Raw genomic sequence first — 12,120 nt, 5'->3', positions numbered from 1 at the left:
GATGGACGTCATTATTTTTACAGCACTGTTTCTCCCTCACTGCACTTGGGCATTTGGGATTCACACACAGTCATCAGGGTAAGCACCTCTTGTTGCCCTCTCCAAAGCCTCTTCCAGCACCTCTTGGTTTGTTTTCTCTCTGCTCCGGCTCTGTAAGCATCCTTCCTTTCACTGAAATGTTCCTTCACCATTCTCTTTATGCACTTCAGAGCCTCTTTATCACTAAATTTGAAAGGACCTGTCTTATCATGCAGAAGTCCTTTAAATTCATATGTCATTTGAGAAGTTCTGCAAAGTTTTTGAGGGTACCATGGTGTATACCTGAATGGTTTCCTATAGTTTGTCAAACTATAAAATCAAACAGTTTATCATTTACATTCTTAAGCTTTATATAGCATTTAAAGGCTTGCTGGTTTTGAGCTTGGGGTTATTATTCATGTAGCTGCATGATGTCATTTGGCGCAGACATTAGTTTGAGATTTAGTAATTTTCTACAACATTGGATTACCCAGAGAGCCTTCTAGTGGTGTTTTAAAAGGCAACAGCGCAGTGTTAAACCCCAAGCTGTAAAACTGTGATTTAAATATTGTGGAAGAGTTTACTGATTTTTTTATAAATGTTGGTAAATTCATATTGCTGCAATAATTTTTTCAAAATGTATTTTTGAAAATCTAGGATTTTTTCAGTTGGCACAATAATCTACCGTATGTTATTGGACTTTTACAATTTTAACCATGTAACCATAAATGTTGTCGTTGTAATAAAAATAATTTTCCCTCTAACACACAGCTCTTTTTTGTTATTTATGTTATAGGTCCAGATGGCTGAAAGAACCTGATAGTGACTCTAATGAGCTCTTCCGCATGGTGGCTGAGATCTTTATCCTCTGGTGTAAATCACATGTAGGTCTGATCTTAACCAAAGGTGATTCATCCACAAGAATAAAGTGTTTTAAAAAAATTAATTTCCCCTTAAAGGTTTTCTTTGTTATATATTTTAACACTATTTCGTTTATGCCCTGTGCTGGCTGGGATTGAACTCACAATGTAGTCATTTAGTTGGTAGATAGGGGAGCATATCCTTGTTAGTAACAACCATTGGTAACAACCAAATAGCAGAAGTCATAATACATGGCATCACCACTATGATGTTATAATGGTTCATGTCACTCGTTTCCTTCAGTCCAAGATTCTGGAATAAAAAAAAACCTGTATCATGTGTCAGATTTTGTTCTTAAAGGCTTTTTTAAGGTACTTGAATTTTGCTAGGCTATCTGATTACTTAAGATTTAGGAGGAATCATTTGGTTAGATTTAGATCTTATAGCTGTTTATCCCAGCTTGTTTTTTGACTTCTTTCTGACTCATCTCCTGGTCTAGACTCAATTCTAAAATTGTACCACATCACATTTTGCAGAACAGGCACCTACATAACTTCATTCCTCCATAACTTTTCTAAACTTGCCTGTCCAATCCATTGTCACGGAAGTTGAAGCAAATCCTAGCACCAGTCCTTCAAAGACTCACTCTCTCACATATCTATATTTATTTACTTATTCATGGCCAATGTAGAGTCACTAAATTAGATTAGATTAGGTTAGATTAGACATTACTTTAAACAATACTTTCCTCATTACTCAAAGTGCTTTACTTATGGAGTCGGGATCAATGTTTTGCGCCAGTACACTCACCACACATTAGGTATTGGATAGTTATTGGATTGGTGGAAGTATATGAGAGATAGTTAGCCAATTAAAGAAAGATGATAACTAGGGGGCCAGAATGGTGGTCAATTTAGGCTAGAAATTGGGATACACCCTGCACTTTTAAAAAGAATGCCCAGGGATCTTTAAAGCTACAGATAGTCAGGACCTCGGTTTTATGTCTCACCCAAAGGATGGTACCAGTTTTTATAGCACATTGTCCCTGGCACTGCACTGGGGCATTGGGATCTACACATAGACTACAGGTTAAATGTTCACTGCTGGCCTCTCCAATGCCTTTTCCAGCAGCAATCCAAGTTTTCTAGATGGTCTCCCATCCAAGTACTGGCTGGCCCCAAACATGCTTATCTTCAGGTGGAGTACCTGTTCTGAAGAACATGTGGTATAACGGCTGGCAAACTACTCTTCAGGGACTGTCTGGCAAAAACCTCTCTGGGCATGGAGATCACGGAGACGTCACACAGACTATTATCAGGCTGACATTTAAGCTGTGAGGAAGCAACACTAATCAGTGTGCCATTTACTGATAAGGTGCTGCACATAAACATTACCGGACACCTAGTTTAAGTGTAGTGGCAATACGCAGTGCAAGAGAGTTTGATTTAAAAATTCAAACAGGCGTATATGGTAACAAATACTCTTTAGCAGGGGACATCTTTAACTGGATTCACTAGTAAAGTGCAAGACATTTGTTTCTGCTTATTTCAGCCACCTTGTTGGAGCACTAGCAATGGAGGCACTACATGACTAGCTTCTTGCAGAAAAGCATCAAAAGCTGAATAAGAACACTGGAAATAAAATAATAAATTTTAAAGTTCCTTTGAGAATCATCATGCTGTGAAACATAAGAATTATTTTTAAAGGCTTCCATATTTTCTTTCTTTTTTGTGTATTCCCAGGATCACCAATGTATTACTGCAATAGTGATAATAAGGACACTGCCTTAGTTCCATTTATGCTTTGCATACATATACATCTTATATATAAGCATCTACATGTGGAAGTGTGTGTGTCTGTCTGGCCCGGAAGTGAGAGGTGGAGTCGGGGTAAGGGCTCCACTTCCGAAGAAACAGAAAACTAAACGTCTACACGTGGAAGTGTGTGTGTCTTTCTGTCCGGCCCGGAAGTTCAAGGCTACTACAGCATGAAGCTTAGAGAGCTGGCAAGGCGGCTACAAGTTATTGAGTCAGAAGAAGAAAGTGACTCTGTTGCCAAAGTAAAACCGCCGAGAAAAGAGTGAAACTCTTACGCAAGCGAGACGAGCACATCGGCAAAATGGTATCCCTTTTACTTTTCCTCCTGCCACTAATAAACAAGTGAGGTGAGCACATCGGAAAAATGAAACCTAGGAGAGAGATGCCCAGAGTAGTTCCTTTCAGTTACCTGACATCTTTTTTTCTTACGATTTCAATAGTTTCTAGGACCCACAGTTAGTGTGTGTGTATGTCTATTAATGGCATTTTCGTCTGATAACCAGGAACATCGCAATGCCGTCAGAAGGACTCACAATCACTGATCTATACGCAAACAAAATCAACAGGACGTACATTTAACAGGGACAATGTACAAGTAAGATTTAAGGCCAGTACTAATAGTGCCAGAGAGCTGGCTGAATCTTGGCTATCAGATGAAAACACCATTAATAGACATTTGAACATAAACCCAGCATATGCAAACGTAATAAGAACATATTCATAATAAATAAAACTTTACGACCAATACTCCTCCCAACCCCCACCTCATTACCCCGCACACACTGACCTACCCCTCCCTCCCACCTAATTTTGCTATATATTGCCTTTCATTGTTGTATATCTAAGCATTATCCTCTGATGAAGACCCCTGGCAGGGGCTGAAAGCTCAGGAATAAAAACTACTTTATGATACGCGATTCATTTTCTCCCTTTGTGGATCTCCAGCTGCAAATATGCAAACCGTTTCACAGACCTTCGCTTCCATATATACTGTATATGTATGTATATGTGTGTGTGTTTGTTTGTTTTAGGGCTGGGAATTTATTAAATAAATTAACAAATTAATCGCATATGTATGTAATTAATCGTGACTAATCGCATCTAATATTAAAATATATCCATACATAAATCATGAAGCAAATATATACTGAATCACAAAATGAATATAGAATCAACACATAGGAATTAAAAAAAATAATGGCATAGTTTAAACAATGACCCTAAACCTGAACTTTTAACAAAATATTACTTGAACAAGTACAACCTGAATTTCAATGCCTTCCTGAAAGGCAAGTTGAAATGAAGGCAAAAAGAAAATGAAGCCAATATATTTATTTTTAAATTGGCATATCATATGAGACACAGATATGTCAAAGTAAAAAACGATCAAAACAATTGTTGACTTTGAATGCACTGCTAAAGACTGATTTAATTGAAAGAATATGCATCTCCTAAATGGACACCAATTAAAACATGTGTTAAAACTCTGCAATTACCTTCCTCAATTGTACATCACCATCAACAACTTGATAATTATACTCTGCACAACTGTTTTTCAACTGTTGCGTCGTGGAAGTAACAGTGTAGTGCCCCTGGGTCCAGACCTGAGAGAGACACACCAAGATAACTTTGTGTCCCTCAAAGATAACTTATTTAGCACTTACGTGATATGACATTGAGTCTATCGTTTTATAGAAACATGAAATGAAAAAGAAAAAAAAAAAAAAGAACGTATTTTTTATCATCACAATTTTTCTCTGTTGCTCCAGGACTGCCGTAAACTCCCCCTTCCCACCACCACCCCCACTCATTTTCTCCCACTCCTATTCCGTTGCACCTATGTCAGCATATATAATTCAGTTGATTAAGTTGATTTCCATCAGTCTGACAGTTACTCTGTGTAGAGTGTATTCATCGTTCAGCATTTGTGTATTTTGTACTGCATATAGTGATAAAATATCACACACTAGATTTGTGCCTTTGTAATAAACCATGTAGACTTCCACAGAATGCAGCCCTCATTCAGAGTTACTCGTCATATATTGATTTTTCTCATTTTTCCATTTTGTGGAGATTGTTCTTCTGTAAAAAACAGAACCCAGATAGGCTTGTGGTGGCTGAACTAGTTTTTACAGGCACCAATTTGCAATTCCAACAAACATTTAGTATCAGGTTATATAACTCCCTGATAATTTCTCAGCACATTTTCAGATCTGCATAGTGTTGAAAATTTGTTGCATTTTGATAGTCTGGTGGTTGTACAAATGTATTCCAGGTATAGTATGTTCAACCACAATCTTAGCTCCAATATGAGACCTGTGACAGGAAAGCAGCTTTTCTCTTTGTGTAGACAAAAACACCAGCTGTATGCATCATACTCCTGGTTGAGAGCTTGTTGGCTGTCAGATATGCCCAGCTCTGTGACTAGTGACTAAAGTTGTGTTATTTGTAGTGACTTGTCTTAAAGCGCTATGAACATGTCTTTGAGAATGTCACATTATGCATGTTGGGCTAAATTAGTAGTTGCCAGTTAACCTTACTTGGATATATTTGGGCATACTGTATTGTGGAATGAAAATAAAGTGACCTGGGGAAATTAGCGTTGATAAAGGGACAATGTTCAGACAACACACAGACAGTAACTGGGCTGAACGTTAAACTCAGTTATTTGTGCTGTGAGGCAGCAGTGGAAACCATTCTGCAGTCGGGCTACCTCACAAGGCAGTCATACATTTCAGATGTCATCATCTTTAAGTATTTATCTACCTAGAATTTCTGTATCTTATTAACAAATGTTTCCTAGGCAGAAGAAAACACAATCAAACCGTCAAAGATGGGATATGTCAAACACCAGCTTTTATAGTGAGCCAAGGAATGCCATGCAAAACTCATTTCACAAGCAGTCGGGGATGCATGCTGTTTTTATTTCACTATAATCCAAATGGATGACTTTGTGTTAAAGCAAGAAACTCTGAAAGAAAAGGTGGTTACCCTCTGGTGAAAGCATGAGACAAAGCCTGAGATTTGTCTAGAAAAGTACCCCTTCTTTAAAGTACATCTTCTTTGCAGCTTTCTAATTGTGGTCATTTCTTCTCTTTGACAGAACTTTAAAAGAGAGGAGCAGAACTTTGTTGTTCAGAATGAAATCAACAACTTGTCTTTTCTTACGGGGGACAGCAAGAGCAAGATGTCCAAGGTAGGTTCACAAAAAAACAGTGTGTGTACATTTGTAGCTCATTAGGATAGTAAGGATCTATTCAAAGAGTGCATAATCAATACTCACTTTATTAGACACAGTATTTTAATGTTATGTGAAGATGATTCCCATTTCATTAATTATTAATTTTACAAAGATGATAGAAACATCTTTTCAGACGCAAGTCCAACATAGAACTGAACAAATATGGTGGAACTTCCGGTAATATGGGTTTCAGGCTGGAAGAGGCTGGTCCAGGAGGGCAGTCAATGGGACTGACATCAGTGGTGGAGTAGCTGTAAGTCATTCATTGAAATGCAAAGGAAGGAAGTGAGAAAGCATCAGAACATAGCGCCAGACCCTGGGTCGTTGGGTAACTAACATGATCAGAGCACTTAAACTGCCTCCCAAATTCACAGATGACAAAATATATTCTGTATATAAAAATATATAGCAATGTGCCAAACTGAATTGTTTCAGTTCTAAAGGATGGCCACAAAAATACTAGTTTGTTTTAAAAACACAACTCATTCTTGTTACTTTGTATTGTATTAATATTTATTTGTAATCATTTTCTAATGTTGCATAATGTTTTCACAAGCAAATACTGTAGACACCTACTGCTCAGGTAACTAGCGTTTATGGCCTAAGTCATATATTGTTGTGTAGTGCCACCTGAGTCAATAATGTTGTAGTTTTAAGTGTCCTGTGATAATGGAGACCAAATCACAGATAGCTAATAATTTGCCTGTGTTACTGTGTCATGTCTCTCTTCAACATACATTACAAGAGATGGTAAAGTAATCAATATATCTATGGTCATGCAGTACAATAAAATGAAAGAATGCAGTCCAACTGTCGGCAGAAAATTAACTTCTTTGGGATACTTTAAAGTAAACAAATTAATAACTTAGTTTTGTTTGATAATACCATTCTTGACATTTAATTAAAGGGATTCTGACATGGCAAATTCTTATACATTATATGCTAAATTTTCTGCATGGGAGACACAGAATAAACAATGTTAATAGGAATAATGTCAGTGTGATAGAATGAGTAAATATTCTCCTGCTGCTGTTCTTGTGGCTATGCCAAAACAGTGTTGGTTATTTCATGTATGTTGAGGGAGAGTTGCACAGCAGTTTAATGAGGTATATTCTAATATGCACTTGAATTATGGATGGCGTCTAGAAACAGCTGCCAAAAACAAAAAATAAATAAACATGTATTTGTTGGGTCACCATTTCTGAACTTTACATCCTTTTCTTTTTCTTTTTCCTCCAGTCCATGCTCTTAAAGGTACCGTTCAGCCTGCATGAATTGTGCTTTAAAGTCTGAAATTTGGCTCTTTTGGTATCTCTGAGCTGCTTACTTTGCTTTCATCTTCACCAATCCATATGGAGCCAAAAGCGCAGGGGCAGGCTTTGCCAATGCATTAGTGGTGCGTGGTTTTATGGGTAGAACACTCATTCCATGATTGTCAATGGTCCAAACATTAGACCTGCATAAGCCTCAATCTGCTTCTGACTCCTGCTTCTGTTTTTAGCTGCAGCCTGCAGTGCTCCCATAAAGGCAGCTCGTGTGCTTTGGTGTTCTTCATCAGTGATATCAGAGAGAGAATTTTAGCCATGGGTTTTGTTCCATGAGATGTTCTCTCCTAAAGGTCCCTGGTGTTGTGGGTTACAGGAAAAATAAAGTAAGTTTTAAGGAAAATGCTGTGAGTGTGAATTTTATCGTAGTTTATTGTTGGCACACTTCCCAAGCTTCTTCCCAAACACTTTTTCTACCTAAGTGATTTCAGTCTCTTCAGGATTCTGCCAGGATCACACAGCACCATGTGCATCACTAACTTCTGCAGTGTTTTTAGCAGAGACACCGGCAAGACCTTTACAGACATACTTTAGAATGAATGACATTGATGAAATTCTGCAAAATTCTATTGAAGCTCTGCGAGTTGCACACAAAGAAAATTACTTTTTTTCTAGTTTTAGAAGCTATATATAAAAAACATGATGCAAGAAAGAAAGAAATATCTTTGATACATACTGTTTAAAAAATAGTTTAGCAAACATATACCCATGCAAATACACACTGCATATACACGTTTATATACTGAATTTTTGCAGCTCCGTGCTCACTCGGTCATTCTATGTGTATGGAACATTTGACATTTGAATGTTTTAAGTTCAAACTGGAATAGCGAAGCTAAGGATGTTCTCTTTATCATAAGTTTTCTTGAAACCCCTTTTCACACTTGGTCACTACAGTTTTTCTCAAGTGGTATTGTTTGTTTTAGCTGTGCATTTTGCAGTTAAATGAGATAAGTGAGATAATTTCAAAGCATCTTACAACACACCAACCATCTTTTAAGGACCCATTTCTTTTTTACACTGACATGGATGCTCACTCATACGTGTATCCTCTGCTGTTCACATGCTAATTGTGCAACCTTTGATAACTGTTTACCTAACAACACAAGACAAGTTTACTTATATCTCAGAATATGAGGACTTGATCATTTCTTTCTGCTTGTCACTTTTTGGTAATGCTAGCTGGAATGTTAGGTAACACATCTTACCTGATGTAAGACAAGAAGCAATCATGAAAAAAGGTTTAGGGTACATCCATGACTCTGTATAATGAAAATAAATAAAAAGAAAATTGCTTTTTTCAAAGATAAAAATTAGCTCTATTCAGACTGGAGTCCAACACAGAACTGATTCAAATATGGCAGAACTTGCAGTCATATGGGTTCCAGGCAAGAAGGGGTGGGTACATGAGGGTGGACAATGGATTTAAGGTCAGTGGGGGAACCGTTATCAATCTTCTTTTCTGCACAGAGGGGAAGAGAGAAACATTAGCACACAGCACTGACCCCTGGTTTAGCAGGTAGTTATCATCACCTTAGCCCTTAACACTTTTAGACATGAGGTAAGAGTTAAGTTATATCTCATTGATCCTTTTAAAATGTGACATCTCAATATACAGCCAGTATAGATGTGCCAGCTTGCTGCCATGTCTCAGTTACCTCCTATAGCTACAGTATATAATTTCACTTTACTGGTTACTGGTGAAATAAAGCAATTAACACATTTTTGAGTTACTGTTCATAATAAAACCACTGCTTTCTGTTACATTTCTTTACATTTTTTACAAGGTTTGATAGAGGTCTTGATAGAGACCTGTACTGCAGAGTCCTGGTAATAAACGGTCCAGTGTTACGTGTGACACTGGTAAGAGCTAAAGTGCATTCTTTTACAACACGCAAACAAATAAATAGGATATCAGGCCTTCCCTAAATCATTCTTGGGTCTAATTCTTGGGCCAGTATTGTCCAAATACTAAACCCTTAATAACCTCAGCACAAAAAAATCTAAACCATTGCACACTCACTTATCATTTCTCATTCCTTGCTGGTTTTTCAGAATTTTAAAGAGACTGAACTTTTTGTGTGAGAAGACTTTTCAGGTACAGATTGTATTCCAGTAGAGCAGCTTTGCAAGCTTTTGGATGCAGCACTACCAAATTCTGTAAACTCTCTTTTGTTCTTTATAAGAATTTATACAGAAAGGGATATTCATTAGTAATGTGATTTTAATGAGCTTTTAAGTATTTTGTCTTTTTGGGGTGTTTTAAAAGCAGTATTACCAAGTGTAAATTTAATACCAGTATGCTGAGGACCCATAAACACTGGAGAGTTAAAAGACATCTGGGAGGAACAGTTGATCTCTAGCGGGCCAGACTGCAGCTCATTGTATCCTTTGCTCTCACTTCACTGAAGTCCTTTGGGTCTTCAATAACAAAAGACAGTGAGAAGGTGACTTTTACCACCTAAACTGCAGCATCATGTAGACATTTATATAGGCCTGTTTAAACCTGCTGTTTATGATGAGGATCGGAGCCAATTTCAGTTTACCTGCCCCTTCCTTCCTATTTTCTAAGCTTTAAAAAAACAATGCACCCTCAACATTATGTTTGGTTTGTTGGGTGCCACCTTTCAGAACTGGTAATTCTCCTTGGATTGGATGCCATTCAATACCAGTTTCTTGGTTTTTGATTTTTTCAGATCCTGTAGATAGGCCTGTGTTGTCACCATTGTTTGAGACATGTAAAGATACATAGTAAGCATTCCAGTGTGAGCGTTGTTGGGCAAAGTAAATCACCATGACCTCTGATATTTATTCATCATGGCTTTTGTTGTTTTAACTTTCTTTTGTATTAAAAAAAATAGACAGGAGGCCAAGATCAAGAAAGAAAGAGGACGAGGCGCCGTGGGGAATTCTATTCCATCCAGACCTCACTGATTGTTGCAGCTCTCAAAAAGATGTTGCCCATTGGTCTGAATATGTGCACTCCAGGAGATCAGGAGCTGATATCGCTGGCCAAATTCAGATATGGACTGGTAAGTTCACATTGGTCATTTGAAAGGTGAAGTATTTGGATTTGTCAGAATTACAACAGTTAGGATCAATTTTATCTAAACAATGCCTTCCTTATATGGCAAGGGATATGAGAAAAAACAGTGGTGTTAAAATTAATGAAGACCCAGAGGCTGATCCAGCTTTATACTTTATATTTTGGTTCAGAGGAAGCAAAAGCAAACATTGTTTTCATAATGTATTTGAACCCAAGCATTCCGATACAGCTCTTAATAAATGTAGTGTTCCTCATCAGACAGTCATAGTTTTACATGTCACCTGCTTTACTGTTCTCATCACATGCCTAGTCCAGGATTCCTTAGTTTTTAAAATAAGGACACAAATAAGAACTTCTGTGCTATACTGAGACTCAAGAAGACAATTACTGCCATAATAACATTGAAGCTTTAGACAGAAAAATAACAATAGTCTTATAGTAAAAATGGAAAATGTTTTTGTGTCTTTTCAAGCATAATTCTCACATGACTATTACTAAAAGAGAAAAGTGGGAAGCAAACATATTGTAAATAAAACAATAGTTATAATTCAATGTAGGGAACTGACACCTGATGTACAGTATATCACTGCCAGCGTAGATTCTTAGCATAATACATTCTTGAGGTACAACGCATGATGATTTTTGAAAGAATAATATTAATGATTACTTGATTGATGGTGCTGGGTAAAGTAGATTGATGCAATTTATTTACCTTGACTCAAATATCTTTTTTTTAAATGAGCTTCATCATTAACAATACATTTTTCTAAACAAGTTTCCAAATATGTTCAACCTATAACATTTTTCATTTAGCCATCCAATAAACTGCATAAAAAGAAGCTAAATTATACGAAAAAAATTTTAGCATATGCTGACAGGAATAATCTTGATGAATAATTTGGTGAACTGACCAGTTTTGAAATATTTAATGCTACTAACTGACATTGTGCTGAACGTCCACACTTCTCTTGCCCTTTGGATATTTTCTGGCATTCTTACAGTTGTCAAAGATCCAACAAAAATGTTCTTCAAACTACCAGTAGATTGAAATTTATTGGACCACTTTAAAACTGTGTTCTATGATCGAATTTTTCCTTGCCAAAGCACATTAAACTAAATGCTAAATCTTCTTTGCACTTCAGATGCAGATACAGTATATAATGTATTGTAACTGAAAACACCAAATAAAACACCAACCACTTGACTATGTCCACTAAAACTGCGTTTAGTATAAAATATACAGTGCCATCCATCATGTTTGGGATGAGGACACATTGTTCCTTGATTTACCCTCCTGCTCCACAATTAAAAATTACAATTCAGATGTGATTAAAGTGCATATTGCACACTTTTTTAAGGGGATTTACATACATTTCAGTCACACTGTGTAGAAATGACAACAGTTTTTATATGTGGTCCCACCATTCCAGGGTGGGAGGACACCAGCAACACTTAAATGTTAACAGCATCAGTCTATAATAAAAGGTGATTTCAGTCTGTATTCTCTCTTCTCAGAGAGTAAAGCAATTAACATCTTACTTATAGATGTCTGTCTCCCCCTCACTGGAGGTCTGGGTCACACCCACTCGCTGACCCTGTGTAGCTTTCTCTCATTTAGTCTGCCTTTGCTTCATGCCTGTATCAGTTGGCCAAATTCTTTGCCAGCTGGGAAGACCAGCAGGGGTGAGCTGGGAAGACAGAGAGAGTGAGACTTTATGAATGAAATAATGATCGCCACATGAGACCTTTTGTCCCAAGTAGAGATTTTAATTACTTTCTGGTTTTTAGCCTGCACATGGACATTTTTAGTGG

The 12,120-nt window shown here is 37.2% G+C and overlaps 1 protein-coding gene across 15 annotated transcripts in view; it reads left to right on the top strand.

Annotated features, from left to right (window-relative positions):
* ryr3 (ryanodine receptor 3) overlaps window positions 1–12,120 on the top strand; it is a 539,734-nt gene that overhangs the window by 417,128 nt on the left and 110,486 nt on the right. For 9 of the 15 annotated variants that reach the window (XM_039741276.1, XM_039741272.1, XM_039741267.1 and 6 more), the window contains 4 exons: window positions 815–902; window positions 5,800–5,892; window positions 7,177–7,191; window positions 10,124–10,294. In XM_039741276.1, the coding sequence (XP_039597210.1) occupies window positions 815–902; window positions 5,800–5,892; window positions 7,177–7,191; window positions 10,124–10,294 (367 nt within the window). The remainder of the gene's footprint in view (window positions 1–814; window positions 903–5,799; window positions 5,893–7,176; window positions 7,192–10,123; window positions 10,295–12,120) is intronic. The other 6 variants (XM_039741277.1, XM_039741278.1, XM_039741275.1 and 3 more) reach the window with 1 other exon arrangement.

This window comes from Polypterus senegalus, chromosome 18, assembly GCF_016835505.1.
Source record: "Polypterus senegalus isolate Bchr_013 chromosome 18, ASM1683550v1, whole genome shotgun sequence".
In the NCBI taxonomy this organism is placed as follows: Eukaryota; Metazoa; Chordata; class Cladistia; order Polypteriformes; family Polypteridae; genus Polypterus; species Polypterus senegalus.
Note: the sequence above shows the minus strand (reverse complement) of the source record. Positions and strands in the feature narration are given on the sequence as shown.